Consider the following 23,270-nt stretch of genomic DNA (forward strand, 5'->3'; position numbering starts at 1 on the left):
AATGTACTAATTTGACTCTTTAATATCTTCTATATTTTAAGAAGTAATAAATGTGAATACATTATATTATATGATGTGATACCATATAATATTTTTAGATTAGTGTCCTTCCATTGTTATGAAGAAATATCAATGATTCGATAAAGTTGAAACTTACCTTTTTATTTTTATATATATTCATAGTTGTTTACTCTATGTATATTATATTAAATTTATCCTTAGTTGAAGGTTGGAATATTATTTACACTAAAGAGAAAAGGGTTAGTATTATTATTAGATAAAATAAAGCAAAATGACACATCCACCCCTAATTTCCACCGGAAAAAGAAAAGTGTGAGAAACCTAGAAAACATAAACTTGAACCTTCTTCTTAGGTTTCTTCAAATGCACTATGTTATAGATTAAAATATATAATTTAGACAAATACAAATTTTATTCTCTATATTGTCATATTTATATATTTTCAATATTTTATATATTTTTTCCTCTAAGTGTACACTTGATACAATGTCTCGAACTAGTTTTTTTCTCTCAACTGTTTTAAACTGCTTCTCTCCAATTTTGATCTTAAAAAAAGTTTTGGAACTATTGTTTCTCTCTCTCTATATATATATATTTATACGTGTATATGTCATCTTCAAAAATGAATTTCAATACTATTTCAAATCAATCTTATAATTAAATAATCTTATATCTTATTTTTGTAAGTTTAAAATATAATTACACATATAAATATAGTTTTTATAAGTAGTTTCAATTGTAAAGGAATTTATATGTTAATTTTTTTAAACATATTTTTTAAAAGTAATAAGTAAAATTTTAAATGATGTGTATAATTTTTTAATTTTTATATATTCATACATAATTTAAAATAAAATGACCATATATAATATATAATTTAGTGAGTAGAATACCTAAAGAATTTTATATTTTCTTATTTAATAATTTTTTATTTATTTATGGTAGTAAAATCCAAACAATTTATACGTTTTCTTATTTTATCTCTTAAAATATATGATTCATGATTATATTATATAATAATTCAATAATTTGGCGGAATTTTAAGTAAATGGAATCTACCAAATTTTACATAGTAATATTATTGATTTTTTTTTTAAATATAGGAAAAATGTGTTTTTAATGTAGTTTCTAACGTTATAAATTCTTAAGAATTCATGAGACATACATACAGCTTAAAGTTTCCACACGAAAAAATACATTTGAATTTGGATTACAATATATATTTAATAAAATATTTTCTTAAAATAAATAAAATATATTTAAATTTAAATAATACAGTTATATTTTATACAATATTTTATGAAATTAATCACTGGATTCTCATGCGAAAAGATAATATCTTTTTATGTACACACCCAGAAAATGATATATTAATTTATTAAGAATAAAGTAAGAATTTAAATATCAACAGACAAGTTTAGAGAATAAAAAAATAACAAACATGTTTACTCATAAAAAATAATAAAAATATCTATTTATAACACTTAAAATGGGATAAAAAATATAAAGTTTAAAGAAATTAGATTATATTACTTAATATTCGGAATATAACTTGACTAGGTGATTTTTGTTAAATAAGGACAATGTATTCATGATTGTGTAACAGTAAACTATTTAAATTTTAAAATTAAAAGAACTATCCTTTAATCATTCTTATTTTTTTTTATATAATTTTTGTTACTAATATTATTTATTTTAAAATAATTTTAAATCTTATAAAAGATAAAAGATATTTTTAAAAAAAAAACTTTGGTTAAATTAAATAATCAGATATTATGATTATTTGTTCCTAGTTAAAATTCCGGTATAAAAAAGGAAGAAAAGGAAAAAGAAAAGAAACAGAAACTGAAGCAAAATGGAGTCAGAGAGACTCAGTGACTGAAAGAAAGCGCGAAGAGTCTTTGACAAGACAAAGACCACACACTCCGCCGTTGTTATAAAGCACCGTTCTCTCTCACTTCGCTTTCAATCGATTAGGGTTTCATATTTCAAATTTCAATTTCAATTTCATCGCTATTGCTTCCTCATGAAGAAAACTTCGTACCCTAACCCCACTTATCGTCGCTGTGATGCTCATTCTGACGCACCACCGCATGGCTGTTCCACTCCCCGCCCAATCTTCCACCGTCCCTTCCACCAATCGAGACCACGCTTTTATCCACATCCCGTCCGCCTCCACCGTCCTCCGGAGCCTTATTTCAAGGTGGAGCTCCGCTTCAGCCTTCGCCCTCCTAGCCGCGACGAGGTGGAGGCTCTGATCAAAGAATGTGAGCACGAGCCTCAGTCGTTCGCTTTCTACCCCGGAGACGACGTCGCCGCCGCGCTCAGTTACCGGAACTGGGAGGAGGCGTGTGACGCGGCCGCTTGGTTCTGGGAGTCGCTGCTTTTGGAGAAACACGGTTACACGCCGGCGCTGGACTCCAACGTTGCGGTCACGGGCGATCTCGATGGCCGCCTTCGAGTGTTGTTCACGAGGCACGTTCAGAGGGTGATGGAGGGGAGAGAGGTTAAGCGGTGGGTGGAGGAGAGTGAACGGTTGTCGAAGGAGATTGCGAGGGTTTCAACTTTGCTTCGGAATGGCTTGCATATTGACTTGAGTAGTCACTATATTGAGCAGAAGAAAGGACTCAATGTTGAGAAAAACCAGGTTGAGAGGAGGTTGAAGGAGTTCGAATCTGCGATGGATTGTATACTGAAGTATCTGGCGGAGGGTGATGACGAGGAGGGTGGTGGAAGTGTGAATGTGTTCAAGTTTGATGGATGTTTTGATTGGAATCGCATTCACTGTCTGATCAGAAGGGAGTGTCGAAGACTGGAGGATGGATTGCCCATTTATACTTACCGGACAGATATTCTTCGGGAAATACATTATCAGCAGGTATATCTCTCTGTTGCGATTTCAATTATTCTTTAAACTATGATCATTGACAGGAATACATAATTTATATCTATGACTTTATTTTCCCTTTATTGTTGTATAGTTTAAATTGGTAGGATGATGCTTACATGCCTGTATATAAGGAATAATTTAAAGCAATTGGTTTTATATAAACAATGTCTTGAATTGCCAATACGGTTGTAGCGTGGGAAATTGTGGTGAAATGAGGAATAATTTAATGCAATTGGTTTTATTTAAACAATGTCTTGAATTGCCAATGCGGTTGTCGCAAACTGTTTTTTGATATTTTGATTTTAGATGAAATTCATGGACATTGTATTAGGTCCTACACCGTTTTATGTTCCCTGTCTAACAACTTAATTTGATGTCAATTAGTATTTTAGTGTGTTGCCTTGTTTGGCAGGAATATATGTATGTGAATGTTTGAAAGTCTCATGTTACCTACTTCAATAATTGGGTTGTGGTTTATGTACTAGTTGGAAAAAATCTGTTAATGCCAGTTGGTTTTAGGATTAAATCTAACATTTTAGGATTAAATCTAACACTTCTCTTACGCTTGTGTATTTTTGACTTCTATTGCCAGTGGATTCTAGAAATTGCGATTCTATTTTGAATTTATATATCTTCTTTTTTGGATGTCATTCTAATTAGTATATTAGTATATATATACAGATAATGGTGTTAATAGGAGAGACTGGTTCTGGAAAGAGTACACAGTTAGTTCAGTTTCTTGCTGATTCTGGCATTGGTGCTGATGAATCCATTGTATGCACCCAACCTCGCAAGATTGCTGCCAGATCAGTGGCTCAAAGGGTCCAGGAAGAAAGCAGTGGATGTTATGAAGGGCAATCAATCAAATGTTCTATGTTTTCATCCTTGCATGAGTTTGATTCCAGGATAATATTCACGACAGATCACTGTTTATTGCAGCACTACATGCGTGATAACAATTTGTCTGGGATCTCATGCATCATAATTGATGAGGCTCACGAGAGGAGCTTAAATACAGATTTACTGATGACTTTGTTGAAGAATTTACTTTATAGAAGGGGTGAGATGCGGCTTATCATTATGTCTGCTACAGCTGATGCAAAGCAGCTATCTGATTTCTTTTATTGTTGTGGAATTTTTCGTGTGACTGGGAGAAGTTTTCCAGTGGATGTCAAATATGTTCCTTCTGACCATGCCGGGCATTCTGGTTCTGTTGGTGTTGCCTCGTATGTTTCTGATGTTGTCAGAAAGGCAACTGAGGTTCATAAAACAGAGAAAGAGGGAACTATCATTGCCTTTTTGACCTCTCAGATAGAAGTGGAATATGCCTGTGAAAAGTTTCAAATACCTTCTGCAGTTGCCCTGCCATTGCATGGAAAACTTTCATCTGAAGAGCAATTTCGTGTTTTTCAAAACTACCCTGGAAAGAGAAAAGTGATATTTTCAACAAATCTTGCGGAGACATCACTGACAATTCCTGGTGTTAAGTATGTGATTGATTCTGGTTTATTTAAAGACTGCAGATATGATCCTGGCAGTGGGATGAATGTACTTAAGGTTTGCTGGATTAGTCAGAGCTCTGCTGATCAAAGGGCTGGTCGTGCTGGGAGGACTGAGCCTGGTGTGTGCTATAGACTGTATTCAGAAACTGATTATCAATCAATGGACCTAAATCAAGAACCAGAGATTCGGCGAGTTCATCTTGGTGTAGCCGTTTTGAGGATCCTAGCTTTAGGAGTGACGAATGTGCAGGATTTTGATTTTGTGGATGCTCCAAGTTCTAGCTCGATTGATATGGCAATCAGGAATCTAATTCAGTTACGAGCAATTGAGAAGAAAAATGATGTTCACAATTTAACGCCGGAGGGTTGGTGCCTGGTAAAAATTGGAATTGAACCCAGGCTGGGTAAACTTATTCTTGGCTGTTTCAAAGATGGTTTGGGCAGGGAAGGTATTGTTCTTGCTGCTGTGATGGCCAACGCCAGTACCATATTTTGCAGAGTTGGCAGTGAATTTGATAAACAAAGATCTGATTGTCTTAAAGTGCAATTTTGCCATTGTGATGGGGACCTCTTTACTCTTCTCTCTGTGTACAAGGAATGGGAAGCTTTGCCTTTGGAAAGGAGGAACAAATGGTGTTGGGAAAACAGCATCAATGCCAAATCTATGAGGAGGTGCCAAGACACAGTTTTGGAGTTAGAAAGTTGCCTGGAACGTGAACACGACCTTGTTACTCCGAGTTGTTGGCGATGGGATCCATGTATGCCCTCTAGTTATGATAAGAATTTGAAGAGGGTTATACTGTCCTCACTTGCCGAGAATGTAGCGATGTACTCTGGCTGCAATCAACTTGGTTATGAAGTGGCACAAACTGGGCAACATGTTCAACTACATCCATCTTGTTCATTGCTTGTTTTTGCTCAGAAACCAAGTTGGGTGGTTTTTGGTGAGCTTCTTTCTGTCTCTAATCAATATTTGGTCTGTGTGAGCACATTTGACTTTCAATCATTATATGACCTTCGCCCTGCTCCCTTGTTTGATGTATCTAAAATGGTGGAGCGGAAGTTGCAAATGAAGACCTTGTGTGGTCTTGGCTGTATTCTTCTCAAGAGATTTTGTGGAAAAGCCAACTGTAATTTGCTTGCACTTATTTCACGTATAAGGAAAGCTTGTATGGATGAACGTATCTACATTGAAGTGAATGTTGACCAGAATGCAATCCACTTATTTGCCACTTCAAATGATATGGATGCAGCCCTTGTGTTGGTTAATGGTGCTCTAGAATATGAGAGAAAGTTGCAACGCGCTGAATGCATGGATAAGTGTTTGTATCATGGGTCTGGTCTTTCTCCACCTATAGCTTTGTTTGGTTCTGGTGCTGAGATCAAACATTTGGAACTTGAGAAACGTTCCTTGAGTATTGATGTGTGTCATGCCGACATAAATGCAATTGATGACAAAGAGCTCTTAATGTTTTTAGAGAAGAATACCTCTGGTAGTATCTGTGCTGTGTACAAATTTTCAGGCAATATGAAAGATGAAGATAAGGATAAGTGGGGCAGGATATTGTTTACGTCCCCTGATTTTGTTGAAAGAGCTACTGAACTAGATGGACATGAGTTTTGTGGCTCCTCCTTGAAAATTTTACCTTCGCAGTTGGGAGGGGATAAAATGTTTTCGTTCCCTGCTGTTAAAGCAAAAGTTTCTTGGCCTCGTAGGTCTAGCAGGGGATTTGCCGTAGTTAAATGTGATATAAAAGATGTCAACCATATATTGAGAGATTTCTACAACCTTGCAATAGGGGGAAGGTATGTTCGATGTGAAGTTGGAAAAAAGAGTATGGACAGTGTTACTATAAATGGGCTTGGCAAAGACCTCTCGGAAGCTGAAATACTGGATGTGCTAAGAACTGCTACAAGTAGAAGGATTTTGGATTTTTTCTTGGTAAGAGGGGATGCTGTTGAAAATCCTCCATGCAGTGCTTTGGAAGAGGCACTCCTAAAAGAAATTTACCCCTCTTTGCCCAAAAGGAACCCTCACATTAGTTCTTGCCGAGTTCAGGTGTTTGTACCTGAGCCTAAGGATGCCTTTATGAGAGCTCTAATCAGTTTCGATGGAAGATTGCATTTAGAAGCAGCAAAAGCTTTGGAGCAGATTGAAGGAAAGGTGTTACCTGGATGTTTATCATGGCAAAAGATAAAGTGCCAGCGGTTGTTTCATAGCTCCTTGATATTTCCTATACCAGTGTTTCGTGTGATTAGGGAACAACTGGATGGAGTACTTGCAAGGTTCAGGAATTTAAAAGGTACTAGACCATTTTTTTTTCTCTGCTCTGGATGCTTTGTAAGTTATAATTCAGTTTTCTAATGATAAGCATTTTTTTTACTCACAAATCTTGCATAACTGCTTCGGAATATTTTTTTTTGAAAAATATTGTTGATTCTTTCGAAGTCTATGTCTAGTTTAATAATTATTTTTTTAATCACTTTAGTTGTGGGATTCATGTGTAGCATACCTCAGTGGAAAAGTAGAACTATTATAATTCTTGTAGTCAGTTTAGCATTAGCAGCATGTATAGTTACTTTAAACCCCCTCTTCCAAAAATGGACTAAAGAATGAGTTTTGGAAGGAAAAATGGAAGAAAATATTGTTGAAATTTCATTGTTGGATCTCTTTTCTTTTAAATGTTTTGCAGTAGTTCATTTCATCTCTCAAATCTGATTTCTCCCTTGATCATCCCTTTTCAAGTCTTAACAAATTAATGGACTAACACTTATTATTTTTCTGTTGAAAACATTGATGGATTTTTTGAGGAATGGGGCCGTTCATATTTGTTGGAAGCTACATAGTTATATCGAGATAATTTCAATTGAACAATTTCAAATGTTTTCTTATTACATAATGACATCTGACAATCATTGGTTTTCTTGATTAAGGTGTTGAATGCAACCTGGACAGGACAGTTAATGGTTCCCACCGAGTGAAGATAACTGCGAACGCAACAAAGACAGTGGCAGAAGTTAGAAGACCTCTGGAGGAACTATTGAGAGGGAAAACTGTTGAGCATGACAGCCTCACCCCTGCAGTTCTCCAGCTCCTGATGTCCAAGGATGGCTTTAATCTTAAAAACTCATTGCAGCAAGAGACAGGAACCTACATTCTTTTTGACAGGCACAACTTGAATTTACGTGTGTTTGGTTCCCCAAACAAGGTTGCCTTGGCTCATGACAAGTTGATTCAATCCCTCCTTTCTCTCCATGAAGAAAAGCAGTTAAAAATCCATCTGAGAGGAAGGGATTTACCTCCTGATTTAATGAAGCAAATGATTAAGAATTTTGGGCCAGATCTCCGTGGACTGAAAGAAAGGGTACCTGGGGTAGATCTTATGCTCAACATAAATCGCCACGTAATCAGTCTTAATGGTAGGAAGGAGTTGAAACCCAGGGTAGAGGAAATAATTTTTGAGATTGCTCGTTCAAGCCATCATTTGGTTGGGACATTTGATAATGATGGTCCTAATTGCCCGATTTGCTTGTGCGAGGTTGAGGATGCATACCGGCTTGAAGGCTGTGGTCATGTGTTCTGCCGGTTGTGTCTGGTGGAACAATGTGAATCTGCTATTAGAAACCAAGGCACCTTCCCAATATGTTGTACTAACAAGGACTGTGGAGATATCATCCTGCTTACGGATCTGAGATCTCTCTTAGTTGGTGATAAGTTGGAGGATCTTTTCAGGGCTTCTTTGGGAGCTTTTGTGACTACGAGTGGGGGAACTTACAGGTTTTGCCCATCTCCAGACTGCCCCTCAATTTATCGAGTTGCAGATCCTGGAACTGCTGGTGAGCCATTTGTTTGTGGGGCTTGTTATTCAGAGACATGTACCAGGTGCCACTTAGAGTATCATCCATACCTTTCATGCGAGAGATATAAGGAGTTCAAGGAAGATCCGGATTCATCTCTGATACAGTGGTGCAGAGGGAAAGACGAAGTTAAGAGTTGTTTGGCGTGTGGATATGTAATTGAGAAGGTGGATGGGTGCAACCATGTTGAGTGCAAGTGTGGAAAACATGTGTGCTGGGTTTGCTTAGAGTTCTTCAGCGCTAGTGATGAATGCTATAGCCATCTGAGAAATGTTCACAAGACCATCATATAATAGCCATTTGTCCACTATTTTTCCGAGATATGTAAATTTAGCGTAGCGGTATATAACACTGTATATGGAATTAGCAAAATGTACAGTTTTCTTAAACTATTATATATATATATATATATATATATATATATATCGTAACTGTTTTGCTTCTTCACCTGTATATCTAATATAAGTTGCATAGTGTATGTTGCTTGTGACTTTTCTGCAATGTATGCTTATTTGTTTTTTCAAAACAGTTCAATAAGGCTGCTGCAACTGTATTCATATATTAAATTAGCGGAAATAGAGAATTGATTACAACTCGATTTGCACGAAATGATATATTTTATTGGTTACAAAGTTATATAATATATTTGTGTATTAATAATTATAAAGCAAAAATTGAATGTGCAGATCCAAATGGCAGCAGATGGTCTATTTACAGATAGTATCTCCAAGAAAGGGCAGCGGTGACTCCAATTCCCAGCGAAAAAACCAAAGCCAGAACCCATGCAACACTAGTAGTTTCTTCTTCATATTCATCTCCCTCTGGTTGTTGATGCAGCCAAAGGGATTGTTGCAGGTGCAAAATTTGAAGCTCAAGCAATCTCACCTGTTGGCGATATGCAAACAAGTGCATGGCCTCCCCCAACAGAACAATTTTAAGACACTCCCTTTCTTTTTGCAGAAGTGCAGCTTTCTTTTCTGCCTCTCTGGCCCGTGTCTGAGATGCTTGCAGCGCCTTCAGAAGTTCCATTTTATTCCTTTCATCATCGCCATTTCCCGTCCTGTTAGCACCAGAGTGTTTGCTATCTTCCTCTTCTCCTTTGCCTGCAATGTCATACACCCTATTCATGGACAATATCACACTTTTATCTGGACCCATGAAAAACTTGGAAGGTGGAGGAAGATCACAGTTCTGCATGAGGTCAAACCCCGAAGGCTTGAGAGAAACTGAGAAACCCATAATTTCGTTTTTTCTTCTCTGAGTTTGACTGTCCTTTTTCTGTTGCCCCCCCATGAAAAATCCAATCCTTTTGTGATTATGAAGGGGTGCTTTTGCTGGTTCAGGTAGTTATGTGGGTTAATTTCTTGATGAACTAAAGTGGAGAATATGAAGTAGTTTGAGGCGTGGAAGGATAAGGTAGTTGGTACGTGAGTTGGTGGTGGAGTGGGAGCATTGAACTCGGGGAAAAGCGTGATTAAAAAGGCAGTAATTTTCGTGATTAAGAATTTGATTGCTGTGTAAGTTTGCCTCTAATTTGATGGCTCGGGAAATTCCTTGCGTGCGTGTTTGGTCCAAATTATAGATTAAATTACAACTTGCCACACTCAGAAGAAAAAAATGATTCTCATCACTCGTTTTTCTTTCTATCATTCAACCCTCTCTTCTTTGAATACATAACTCAATTTTAGATTTAAAATATAAAACAAAGTATGAGAATTGGCTTTTGAGAGACACGGATTTGTTTTGATTCTACGATTGAAGAAATAATTGAGAACAGGTCTAGTAGAAGACTTCCTCGAATCCAAAGCTAAGAAATGTTCTGCTTTTCTTGTCTGACTAAAGCAAATTATTTTAAATTTCTTCTCAAATGGTGATTTAATATAAGAATTTAAGATAAAATTAGGAAAATTTCCACGAACTCCCAGAAAGAAGAGACAAGAAAAAAAGTGCAATATAAAGATTTAAGGATGTATACCTTATAATTTCGTAGAAGTTGCTGTATATAACGACTTCTAATGACTTCAAAAAAAATAACTTTAAAATAAAAGTGATATTACATCTCAATATTTTATTTTATTGAAAATTTTATATAAATATAAAAATTAGTTATTTAAGTTTTTTTTTTAAATAACTATCATCATTTTTAAAAAATAAATTATTTTTTCTCTGTTTTTTCTGGACTTGTACTCACATATTTCATCAGCTTGATGATCAAATATCATATTTGAACTCTTAAAAGTGAACAAAGTAAAGTTTATGATCAAACTTTTAATTAAAGTAAGTTTAATTATGTTTTTTTTGGGTTAGTTTTGAGTTTTACTCTTTACTAGGTAGACATGCTTTGTATCTGGCGTATATGACTCGAGGACTAGTTTTTGGTAGTTTAGGATCACTGTTGTGATAATTGATCAAAATTATGTGGTACATGTTAAGTTATCCTTATTTCTTTAGGAGTTGTATCTTTTTGTAAGTACTCATACTTCTAATTAGATAAGAGAAATTAGTTTTATCTTTCAATGAAACTCAGTTAAAAGATTTGGATGTTAAGATGATGTGGTTACAAGTTCCAAATTTATTTTGTATGATTGTTTTATTTAATGAAATAAATGTTATTTAATGAAAATTATTTAAAATTTAAACAATTTAAAAAGTAGGGTAATGTTAACAGTGTTGTTTGATGAATGGTGATAAACATTATATGTTTTAATGATTACAAGATATACATCACACAATTGATGATAAAACGTGAATAAATGAATGTGAATGTGATTGATACTTGAGATATTCAAACTATAATGATATAGCAAGTTAAATAGACAAGTATCATATGGTGAAAAATTAATTAAGTTTTTGTCTACTAATTTGATGGGTGACACTCACCAATACTCTCTTATAAATGTAAAAATCACATTTCATTCAAGGTTATGAGAATAATCTACACGAAGTGAGATAAATTGTTGGACTTTTAGAGATTTTGACATGTGGTAATCTTTAACCTAATATTAGTTTTATGGAAATCGTCAGTCTTTAATTATTTTATTCGATGTAATTTGTGATAAAAAATTATTAATTATTATTATAGGTAATATTAAAGAAAAAACCCATTAGACCTGTCTGTAATACCATTAAATATAATTGGAGATGTTACATTACATGATTTTTATTTCTCACACTAAGCATTTACTCATCAAGTAAGTTTTTCTATATTTTTTCTTTTCCTCACTAAATGACCATAACAATCCTTCATAACTCAAAATAAAAGATTGTGTCAACATAAAAACATTCCAATTTCTCTGTTTTCATTTTAACAGAATACAATGGATCCATTAGTTAATTCAACATACCTTTTTAACAAAAAACCCATTAGACCTGTCTGTAATACCATTAAATATAATTGGAGATGTTACATTACATGATTTTTATTTCTCACACTAAGCATTTACTCATCAAGTAAGTTTTTCTATATTTTTTCTTTTCCTCACTAAATGACCATAACAATCCTTCATAACTCAAAATAAAAGATTGTGTCAACATAAAAACATTCCAATTTCTCTGTTTTCATTTTAACAGAATACAATGGATCCATTAGTTAATTCAACATACCTTTTTAACATCTCAATAATTTCGGTACCAACATGAATAAAAAGTTTGTTATTGGTACCCTTTTCACCTGAACATACCGAGAATAGTCAAGTTTGTAAGTAATTTGAATTCTCAAAACTTTTCCCATATACACAACATTTTTTAACAGTAATCTCACATTTTTTATACAACTATATTATAATCTCAATATTATTATTTTAACAATTTTTATATTATTTAATTATAAATTTACTCTTTATTATATATATTAATATCTAAATCTATCACATAAAAAATTAAATTATATACAACTGTCAGTCAAGTGAGGATTGTCAAAGTATATTTCCCTTTAAACTTAAACATTAGAGATACATTCACACTGACAAAAAATCACCTTTCTTTAATCTGCTACCACATAAGAGAACACGGAAACGACCCAACAAAAGTCCATTGACTTGGATCAAAACAAATTAAAACTAGTCACTGAGAAAATTGTCCCATCAAATTGGCCAAAATTTGACATGCACAAAAGTCTACATAAGTTCTAGGGAGGACTTCAAATTTCCATGCTTGTGTGTCTTTTTTCCTCTTCCATTCATGTTCTAAATTTTTTCATGACTAGTTTCCATTCTAGAAAACTAGTTTTCCCCTTCCTTTGTTCAAGTGATGGTTCTACCATGAGGAACAGAACCAGTCCTATAGCTTCTCCTCTGCCCTCACCAGTTTCATTTCCATGCTTTTCACCACCCCTCCGTGAAGGACATCACGACCACCTACACTTTCAACCTACCATTATAATTGTCATAAGTGGCTTATCTTGTGTCATTCTGTTTATCATCTTCTTGTCCAAAATCCTAAGGTACTATTACTTCAATAGATACAACATTAGCAGAAGAAACCCTCCAATACTATTTGACATTCGAGGAGATTCTCCCTTTTTTGATGATGAGGAACATGAACAAGTTATGAGGCAGCACCCCTTATGGTTCAGCCCCACAGAGGGTCTCCAACAATCCACCATAGACTCCATCACAGTTTACAGATACAGAAATGATGAAGTGTTGGTTAAAGAAACTGAGTGTCTTGTTTGCCTAGGTGAGTTTCAACAAGAAGAGAGTCTGAGACTGTTGCCAAAGTGTAGCCATGCTTTCCATGTCCCTTGCATTGACACTTGGTTGAGGTCACATAAAACTTGTCCCTTGTGCCGTGCCCCTATTGTTCATGACACTGCCAGTGTTGATGGTGGAACTGAGTCTGATTCAAGTGTTTCTGATATGATTGAGGACATGGAAGAATGTAGTAGTGGTGTAGTGAGGGTTGGTGATGAAGATTCTAGTGAAGAGGAGAGAGGTGATGGAATTGAAGTTTTGTCTGAATGGGGTGAGGTGAGTGATCATTCTTCAATTCTATTTAGTTTTGTTTCGGATGTTGGTACACAACCACAAGAATTTGACCATGAAAATGAATCCAAAATGAAGAGGTCTTTCTCAGTGGATTCATCTTCTGCTATGGAAAAGAAGGCTTCAAATTCAGGTGCAAAAATGATGTTGGTATCACTAAGGAGTTGATGAAAGTTCAACTACATACAAAGTGGCTTCAATTGAGCATGAATTACATGGTAAAACTATAAATGCTTTTATGACTGAAACATGTCCACATTTTGTCATTTTTATTTGTTGCTACTTTCCTTGTTTTAAGGAGTCACTTAGGAAGTTTTAGCAGCTTTGTTATCTCTGTTTGTATTCTTTAAGTTTTATAAATTGTAATATTTCTGATCCTTTTTAAAAATAGATCTTCATCTTTCTCCTTTAGTATTTAGTATCTGTTAAGCAAATTCTAGTTTTCTTTTCTCTTGAAAAAATTCCAACACACTGCCATTGAGGACATATTCACCAGTCAAAGTTAAGTCTAAAAACTAAAAAGGTGTTCTGTGAGAATTTATTGAAGCTTTTAGATTTTAAGGTAAAGCATACTTCTATATTAGTCTTCCCATATTTCATTTTCAAAATGCATGTTGCAGTATGTTTAATATTGAGAGAGAAAAATATCTACAGTTGTTAAGTTGTTATAGAGTATGAAGTTCGGACACGTCTCTTAAACGGTGTATTCGTGTTGAACTCATGTATTGGACACGACATGTGTCTGTGAAGTATGTAATTCAAAAAATGTTTGTTGAATTTTTTATAATTCTAACAAGATTCTAACACAATTTAAAAAATGAAAATACATTAATTTTTTAAAAACTTAAATTTATTGTATAAATTTTTTAATATGATTATAAAAATAAGAAACAAATCCTTTTAAATAAGCATGAGAAACACTTTATTCTAAAAAAAAATTAAAATATATTTGTATTCATAAATTTTTATTGTCAAATTATATAATACATAATTATATAATATATAGATACCTATCAGATTTTAGAAATTATATATATTTTTGTGTCCGTATTATCCGTTAGTATTACGCTAACTTAGGTTATAGACATTTATATATCATTAACACTTGTTTTACACTATTTTCCCCCACTTTTTTACCGTGTTATATAATTTATTAATGTTTTCTGGAGGTAAAAGAAAGGAAAGAGGTGGCATAATTTGTGTAGAAATTAAGAAGAATGCAGTGTAATTTAAGTTGACCATAAAGTCAAATTATATAATTTCTGCCTATGATCCCTTGACCCAACTTTACGTTCTTATTAGTCTATTCTCTCAAATATTGTGTTTTTCTTTTTCTGTAAAACAAAAACTCTTTCTGAGTTTTTCACCTCATTTTATCTCCAGGGATATTAATATTCGGGAAACTAGCATTTAAACTCTTAAACTTTCCTTCTTTTTATATATAAACACCTTATTTTTTTTTAATTATTCTGAAATTTTATTTTATCCATAAGTAGATATTGTTAACTTTAATTTTGTTCAAATTAATTTTTTGACCTTTATTCTTTTTCTAAATAGATACATAGAACTTTAATTTATTCTTAATTTTTAAATAGTTTTTATCAGCTTTCAATTAAATAATTTTCATTAAAGATCAACAATTTAATAAAATATTATTTTATTAGTTTATTTTTTAACTATTAACATATAATAAAATAATATTTTAAAAATAGAAACATTGTAAAAACTAATTAAATACGCCATTTATTTGTACATTTCCGCAAAAAGTTTATTTGTTGTGACATTATTTAATGAAAAAATATTTTACATGCAATGGGCTCAATAAAAAGAAACATGATTCTAAAGTGAACTTATATAGAATTATTATTGTTATTATTATTTAACTCAAAGTTGTTATATTTTTTTAAAAAATTAATAAATTTTAAGAAATAATTAGAATAAAATTAAATTTTTTGGTATCTATTTGTAGGTAAGATCAAGTTTGAGAATAAATTAAATCAAAATTCAAGTTTTAAACATCTACCGATTAAAAGAGTAAAATTTATGAAATTAAATGCTTATAAAGAATCTGAATAAGTAAAAAATGTGACGAATTAAATTAAAATTAATAGCATAATATTATTAATGGACCAATACTTCAACAATAGGTGAAAATAATCAGTTGGAAGCCCACAAATTATTTCAATAATAAAATGTATAAATAATAAAAAGCAGATTCTTCCTGCACCCTTACATTTTTCTTCCTGCACCCCACAATTTTGTTAATCCCGAAATTGACCTTTACCTTTTATTTGAAATCGGGATTTGGGAGTATGCTACGGATTAGTGAATCATGTTACTTTTTGGATGAGGGGTATTCCTGAAGCAAAATTTACATAAATTATTGATTTTTTGATTGCTAAATCCAGAAACTTAATTTCTATTACGGATTAGTGAATCTGGAATGACTTTTTTTCAATTATGGATTTCCAGAATGAATATTTTCAATTAATGATTAGCGGATCTAAAATGGTTCTTTTAATTATGGATGTTCTGCCTTTTTTTTATTTTGGGTTAATATGATTATTCATGTACTACCGGAAACACCAATGCAGAAGGTTACTGGAAGTGTCAATCCAAAAATTTATCAAATTTTATAATTCAGAATGAAAAAAAATAGTTTTTATATAGGAACAATTGTGGGAGTGCAGTAAGGAAGAAAAATGTTGGGACACGGCAATGAAACTGCAATAATAAAAACATAACAAGTAATAAATTGAACAGAAAATGATATAATAAAAAGAAACACACGTTGATTAATCCTCTAACTTTACCCCAAATCCAAAACTTTGATTTGATGAGAATCCAATTTTTGACAACACAACCCAAAAAGAATAACTTTTTTATGTGTTTCGCTGTAATACGAAACACTAACTGTATTGAAATCTGTGTGCAAAGTTGAAGCTGTTATGAATGCCCTCAAAGGAGGAAGAGATTCCTTGTACCATTTTATCTTCATTTCGTGCATTAGCGTAACTATTCCAAGAGGGAAAGAAATTAGTTGCAGAACTCTACCATGGAACATGTAGAATTGTAGAGACAAAAAAGCAAAGCAAAGGAACAAACATGTCCTTTTCTTCACTTGTACCTTTTACTTTGCCTTTCCTAATTCAGTCCCTTCTTTTTCTTCTCCAAGTCCAACTCATGATCATCAAAGCCAGATCCTAATTAATCACTTAATTATTTAATTACAATTAATATTCGAAGAACCCCACAAGCAAAGTTTCCTTTTTTAGTCTACAAGGTTGTTCTTTTATTTCATCCTTGTTTCATTGGCTCTGTTTTCACACAACTCGGGACATTCTTTTTCCTTTTTAATTTTTTATTTCAATTTTCTTCTTTTAACTGAGTTGAGAGAAGCAATCCCAAAACCCAATCACCTTCTTATGTTTGTTCACAAAGTTGAATTTGGTATTAACTGAGTGATAAGGAAGGGATTTCATAGATTCATTCACCCTCCAAGGTGCTTTAGCTCAGAGTTCTCTCATGTACATAATTGAAGTTGAGATTTTTCCCATGATGGATTCTACATTTTTGCTTTCTGGGTGCTTTTGAAGCCCACATTCTTGATGGGACTTGTTTTCACCAAATGGGCATGTGCATTCTTACTCTGCTGTTGTTTCATCACTTCTGGGGTATATTCAGGTAAGTTTGCTCGGTTAGCTTCAAAGTTTCATGCCTTATCCAACGTGTTTAGTACATTCTTTTACTTGCCTCTTGTGTTGTGTTGAATGGCCTTGCCCAGTGGAGGTGTTACATGGGGGTTCTAAAGTGAGAGGAGTGAACTTGGGAGGGTGGCTGGTCATCGAAGGTTGGATCAAGCCTTCACTGTTTGATGGCATTGCCAATGGAGACATGCTAGTGAGCTACTTCGCATTTTGTTTATCCTTTTTCTTTGAAATACACGAACCTTTGGGGGTACTAATTACTTTTCTTTGCGTGCTGATATTGAAAAAATATGTAGGATGGGACAGAGGTGCAATTTAAGTCAGTGACGACGCAGAAGTATGTATCTGCCGAGAATGGGGGAGGAATGAATGTGACAGTTGACAGGGATGTCCCATCTTCATGGGAAACCTTCAGGGTAAGATGAGATTTGTGTTCTTCCTTTGATATTCTATTTCTGAATTATATGTTCGAATGCATCTATTTATGTATAGTAGTAACAATACGACAAATGTTTAATCCACACCCACTTGCTGAATTTGTCCATTTCCTTGCTTCATATATGTTTGTATTAAGTTGATTTATCCGTTTGAAGAAAGCCTTCTCATTTCGTAATATATCTTTTTAAAATATGTGAACTTGAGTTGAGTATCCTTCAAACTGGAAGTATTTTATGGCATACTGCTGACTTAAGCTGAGCTTCCACTGAAACTGACATGGAGTACTTCAAAGAACCAATGTAATACTAAAAAATATGGAACCATCCAATCTAATGTTAGCTGAATAAGTTATGCTTTTGTTGACCTGGAGACAAATCCATAAAAGATAAAATACTCAGATGAAAGACTGTAATTAGAGCTTATTTTTTCATATGATCTGCAACAAATCCTTTTTTAGAAAATGAAGTTGACTGATAATTTGAAACACTTTATTCTCTTTTCTTACCTGATACATGACTACTGGTGGTTAATAGTTTGAGTGCATTAGATTAGTACATGGATGAAATTCTAGCCTGACAGATTATCTTTATATAGTAATAGAAATTAAAAGAAAGAAAATGTGATTTTGAATAATCTTGCATTACTTTCTAGTCTTTGGTTTTGTTTTCAGTTTCTTGTAGGATGTAATACTGGTAAGACAAATGTTGTCAGGCTTGGTGGTGAAAGCTACTTTGAAAGAAATTAGAACTTCAAACTTTGTTCTAGATGACTGTTGATTCATTAACAACTTTACACCAGATTACAACTGAACAGAGAAACAATTTTTTTACTGAAATAGAACAATTTTGAAATATTATTGGTCAAATCACAGTTGTAAACAGGTGTCTTTCTGCAGTTGTCAAGTAATATTTTCCGTTCTAGATTGACTGAAGAGTTTCTTTCAGGTTCTTGATCAGTTCTAGTACAGCTACATCTGTATGCTAGTGGCTGTAATTCTTTGTAGGCATCTCTTTTCTTCTAACTTCTCAGTTTCACGTGCTATTTTACCTTGGGGGGTGAGGGCTACTTACTTTTTCATCTTGTAATGAATAAAACCAATACTTTAGCAGGACTTCAAACATAACAATGGAATTATAAGAATTGATCTTGCTGGAGTGATGTGAGGAACTTGAAGTTGAAGCTTTGTTATTTCTCCTTATTTATGTTGCAGTTATGGAGGGTATCTGAATCAGAATTTCAATTTCGTACCTCAGTGGGCCAATTTCTTACGTGTGATGGTGGAGGCCATTCTGTCTCTGCAACAGCAAAATCTCCTTCAACATCTGAGACATATGAAATTGAGCGGAGTGCAAAAAATAGGATTCACCTCAAGATAAAGGGTGGTGCATATCTTCAGGTATTCATTCTTCTGACTCCTACAAAATTAGAAGTCACTTAGTTACATGCAAAATATAATGTTGTGTTTCCACTAGGCTCTTTTATCATCATGTTCAACTGATGAATGGAATGAAAACTAGTATGAGATTTCAAACTATGTCTGGTCCAGTATAAACATTTCAATTTCAACATTTTCACGGATTTTGCTTCAAGAACCATGTTAAGATCTAATCGGAAGCTATTAGGTACAGAGTTTATAGATTAGTGGGTATGATTTTTCCGAGATTCTTATAACACCAATGCCATATTTAAGGATTTTTAAGATGGCACGTAATAGTAGGTTACTGTGAAAGATCATATTGAATTAAACTTTTAACAGATTCATTTACATGACTGAATATTCTGCATTACTATATAGGCTACAACAGATGGCCAGCTTTCGGCAAACTACCCTGGAACACCAGGATGGGATGATAATGCTGCCACGTTTGAAATGACAATTGTGTCAAATAGCTTGCATGGAGATTACCAGCTAGCAAATGGACATGGGCATAATCGGGCAAAAGACGTTCTAAGGGTAAAATCACACTTTACAAATATTTTCTGTATTATTATCTATCTATGAGGCGCGTGTCTGTGTCGGACACAAATATCAGACACGATACTCGTAGTATACATTGGTATTGGTGAACTGTCTAATTCAAAAAATATTTTTCTAAAAACTCAAACTTGTATAAATTTTTAGTATGATTATAAAAATAAGGAACAAATCCATATCAGTGTCTGTGCTACATAGTTATCTATGGCAGGATTATGCTTTTGTTGAACATGATTTGTTTTTATTTTCTGGAATGATTTTTATGATAATCCTATTGCAAATGTCACACATTCATGTGTTCACCGTAATTTGTTCTTTTGGGGTGCTGGGGGGTCATTCTTTTGTGCTACAATTCAACTTATATAAATTTCATTTATGCAAATTCTTTTCTGTCAGTGAAAGTGATAATACTTAAAAAGTAAAATATCAGATTGTGTTCCCCATTTGATTGTTCAGCTTTCTGTAACTGCAGAGACATAGAAATAGCTTTATCACGATAGAGGATTTCAAATTTCTATATAAACATGGAATAAATACTGTGAGGATACCAGTTGGGTGGTGGATTGCTTTTGATCCTGATCCTCCGGGTCCATATATCGGAGGCAGTCTTGAAGCTCTAGATAATGCATTTTTATGGGCACAGTAGGTTTTGATTTTGCTGCGTTATCTTCAGTGTTTAGCACAATTGGAACTTTGTTTTTCCTTATGATAACATGCCTAATTATGAGTTCATCATGTTGCAGAGAATATGATATAAAATGCATAATTGACCTTCATGCTGCTCCTGGTTCCCAAAATGGAATGGAGCATAGTTCAAGCAGAGATGGATTCACGGGCTGGCCAACTTCTCCAGATTACATTTCTGAGTCATTACATGTTATTGATTTTTTAGTTTCAAGGTATTTTTTAAATGTGCAAACATATTCTGAGATAGCGTTCATATTATTGACTGACCCTATTCTTCCTGGTTAAAAATATTACTGTCAACAAAATCATGATAAAGAAAATATCATTTATGTTCTCCCCTACAACTGGTTCCTAGTAGGAAGAGGAAAAGCCATTTATTGGCTTTATGGTTTAGCAAATGCTTTGTGAAAGTGTTTTTACCATACTTAACAGACTTTCTCATTTGCAGATATGCAAAACATCCTTCCCTGCTGGGAATTGAGCTATTGAATGAACCATCAGCTGGCACAGTTTCATTAGATGTTTTGATTCCGTATTATAAGCAGGGCTACCAAATTGTCCGCAAGTACTCGTCATCGGCTTATGTGATAATCTGCCAGAGAATTGGTGTTGCAGATCCTTTGGAACTATATCAAGCCAACATAGGATCTCACAACATAGTTTTGGATTTGCATTTCTACAATCTCTTTGACCCATTCTTTGTTAATATGAGTGCTGTAGATAATATTCAATACATATACAAAAGTCGGGAGGGTCAACTGCAAGCCTTAAACAATTCAGATGGCCCACTTGTTTTAGTTGGTAAGACACATACATCTATAATCATAATTATATAATATATAGATTCGTGTTTCTGTGTCCTACAAATCCTTTTCAACCAACCATGAAAAACATCTTTTTGTTCCAACAAAAAACCGAAACATACTTAGTGCACATAAATCTTTATTTTCAATTTATACAATTCATAATTATATAATATATAGATCCGTGCTCCCGTATCCTACATTTTAGAGATTATATGTATTTCCGTGTCGTATCAATCTCAGTGTCTTTGTTCATAGCTATCAACACTCAACTACAAGTCAAGTAGAGATTTGTGGGACCAAGATGGTTCTTGGACCATCTAATAATTTCTCCTTTCTAGGTGGCCATAACTTAAAGTGGACTAATTTTCAGGAGAGTGGGTTAATGAGTGGAACGTGACAAACGGATCCCAGAAAGATTATCAGGACTTTGGAAGGGCACAGTTAGATGTCTATAATGCAGCTTCCTTTGGATGGTGTTATTGGACAGTAAAAAATGACAGAGAACACTGGGATTTTGAATGGAACATTAGGAACAGCTATCTTCAATTGGGTAAGTAGTATACATTTGGTTGCAAACTGGCACTCCTCTATTGTATCTACATTTGAGACATTTAGAATATCCCAATGCACCTATGTGTTTTTTCAGGTAACTCATCCAGCAAACGGAGCTTGAACATTCTAGGATTGTTAGGATTGGCATTCACCTGGTTTTGTTTACTTCAATTTTTGTGACACCTTTTTTCCCGGGACTGGGTGCATGTTTTATGCAACTGTTTCTTGGTTTTTTATTTACTTTGCCATCTTGTCCAATGTTGCTGAATATTGCAGAATTTCTGCATAATGCTTATTCCATAATTTTCATAGCCTCATTTCGTGCAAATAAAGCTGAGAAGTCTGATATTCAAAGTCCTCATTCTGTATTGGAATGCTAGTTGGTGTACTCAAAAGTACTTTTATTCATGAAGTAACAAATTCTTTGTTTTGTCATGGAACTCAACAATGTGCATTACAATTTCAAAATCCCAACTTTCATCACATTTGTCTCTTTTCCACAGAATAGTTTCAGACTATTTCTTTCTACACTCCATCAGTAAAATATTAAAATATTTTTTCCTAGTTAGCTTTTCTTTAATGAAAGAGAGTATAAGATGGTATTTTTGGGTGAAGAAAGAAAAGGCCATAGTTGCATTGTCAGGTTGGGGTGGCCCATCTGTCAACACTGGTCGGCCCTTAATTGGACTGGGCTGAAAAAGATGGGCCCAGGTGTTGGGTCTGGTACAGTACTATTGCAGTGCACCATCATAAAAGCCACTGTTCCACTTGCCTTGTTAATAGCTAGTATCACATGTGATCTATTCCTTGAGGAATCTATAACAACTCACACATGCAATTAGATACCCATTTTTTATGAGATTTTAAACTCATCAGTTGTATACAATTTTTGGAATTGTCAAAACATCATTTTCCTTTGAAGAGAATGTCCACTATGGCCTCTTTCAGAAAAATCTTTCACTCATCCTTGCCTTCAAAACACTCCTCTTTGAAATATTAACAAAGATGGAGAATTATATAAACTAATAATTGTGTTCTTCAAAATTTAATACTCAACTCAACATGTTTTGGGATCTGATTTAAATATGACTTTCTAAAGCTGTATGCACAGGTACAATTTCTCCAAGATATCTTATTAGTGATAATTAACAAGGAGAATATTATGACCTGTCAACTAATTTTGTATAGACATGATCAAAATGCTCTTGTATCCGAGTTGTTGTTTTTTCTTAGAAAATAACAGAGTAAAACTTTGAAGTTAGAGTTATCTACTTTTATGCGACAGGGCCATAAAAAAGTTGACACCACTCAGTAAAAGAATAGGGAGTGAAAAGGTTGTCTTTGAGCTTTCATTATATTGTGATAATAAAAACCTGAAGGCAGTAATAACTTTAAAGTATCATAAAAGAATAAGGAGTGAAATCATATCTAAAATCATGAGAGGGTCGCAAGAACATTGTCCTAAATAATATAAAAGGAACCCAATTGCATATTTTAAAAAAACCTTGTGAGATCAAATTCAACAATGTTTAGCTAAATGAAGTAATAGACCTGATCTTTTTCTTTTAAGAGAAACTATTAGTGTAAACATTCTATAAATATCCATCATCATCCTTTTTCTATCTTCTTGTCACTTATATTAATTATTACATCTCCTTTTTTTCTCTCTTTTTTTTGTGTGAGATGAAATCTAAAAAAAAAACTGAAGTAGAGAAAGTTGGTAATAGGTAACTATATCCAGGACAAAGTTTCTTACACTATTCATTGATTTTTTTTATAGAATTGTTACCTGTGTTAAAATGTTAATTTTGTAATAAATATTTTTAAATTATACTCAGTAATTTTTCATGAA

The 23,270-nt window shown here is 33.6% G+C and overlaps 4 protein-coding genes across 6 annotated transcripts; 3 read left to right on the plus strand and 1 right to left on the minus strand.

Annotated features, from left to right (window-relative positions):
- The first annotated feature begins 1,847 nt into the window (after window positions 1-1,847).
- Window positions 1,848-8,721, plus strand: LOC137815178 (helicase domain-containing protein / IBR domain-containing protein / zinc finger protein-like protein). 2 transcript variants are annotated; one of them, XM_068618249.2, is made up of 3 exons: window positions 1,848-2,899; window positions 3,593-6,716; window positions 7,348-8,721. In XM_068618249.2, the coding sequence occupies exons 1-3, from the start codon at window positions 2,048-2,050 to the stop codon at window positions 8,562-8,564; spliced, it is 5,193 nt and encodes a 1,730-aa protein (XP_068474350.1). In that variant the 5' UTR covers window positions 1,848-2,047; the 3' UTR covers window positions 8,565-8,721. The 2 variants fall into 2 exon arrangements, with proteins under 2 accessions (XP_068474350.1, XP_068474351.1); XM_068618250.2 differs by having other exon boundaries at window positions 1,857-2,899; window positions 3,580-6,716.
- Window positions 8,722-8,811: 90 nt separating this feature from the next.
- Window positions 8,812-9,703, minus strand: LOC137815179 (uncharacterized). The gene has a single exon (XM_068618251.2). It carries the CDS (start codon window positions 9,562-9,564, stop codon window positions 8,983-8,985), a length of 582 nt encoding a protein of 193 aa, XP_068474352.1. The 5' UTR covers window positions 9,565-9,703; the 3' UTR covers window positions 8,812-8,982.
- A 2,671-nt stretch (window positions 9,704-12,374) lies between these two features.
- Window positions 12,375-13,664, plus strand: LOC137816265 (RING-H2 finger protein ATL13). The gene has a single exon (XM_068619342.2). The coding sequence runs from the start codon at window positions 12,420-12,422 to the stop codon at window positions 13,419-13,421; it is 1,002 nt and encodes a 333-aa protein (XP_068475443.1). The 5' UTR covers window positions 12,375-12,419; the 3' UTR covers window positions 13,422-13,664.
- Window positions 13,665-16,164: 2,500 nt separating this feature from the next.
- LOC137815183 (putative glucan 1,3-beta-glucosidase A) lies at window positions 16,165-21,783 on the plus strand. Of its 2 annotated transcripts, none has more exons than XM_068618257.2 (10): window positions 16,165-16,937; window positions 17,038-17,153; window positions 17,257-17,376; window positions 18,609-18,794; window positions 19,194-19,352; window positions 19,846-20,015; window positions 20,117-20,272; window positions 20,509-20,861; window positions 21,237-21,416; window positions 21,513-21,783. In XM_068618257.2, the coding sequence occupies exons 1-10, from the start codon at window positions 16,862-16,864 to the stop codon at window positions 21,596-21,598; spliced, it is 1,602 nt and encodes a 533-aa protein (XP_068474358.1). In that variant the 5' UTR covers window positions 16,165-16,861; the 3' UTR covers window positions 21,599-21,783. The 2 variants fall into 2 exon arrangements, 1 of the variants encoding a protein (XP_068474358.1); XR_011081717.2 differs by having other exon boundaries at window positions 16,183-16,937; window positions 21,205-21,416.
- The last annotated feature ends 1,487 nt before the right edge of the window (window positions 21,784-23,270 follow it).

Source organism: Phaseolus vulgaris, chromosome 1, assembly GCF_051622355.1.
Source record: "Phaseolus vulgaris cultivar YP4 chromosome 1, ASM5162235v1, whole genome shotgun sequence".
Classification (NCBI taxonomy): domain Eukaryota; kingdom Viridiplantae; phylum Streptophyta; class Magnoliopsida; order Fabales; family Fabaceae; genus Phaseolus; species Phaseolus vulgaris.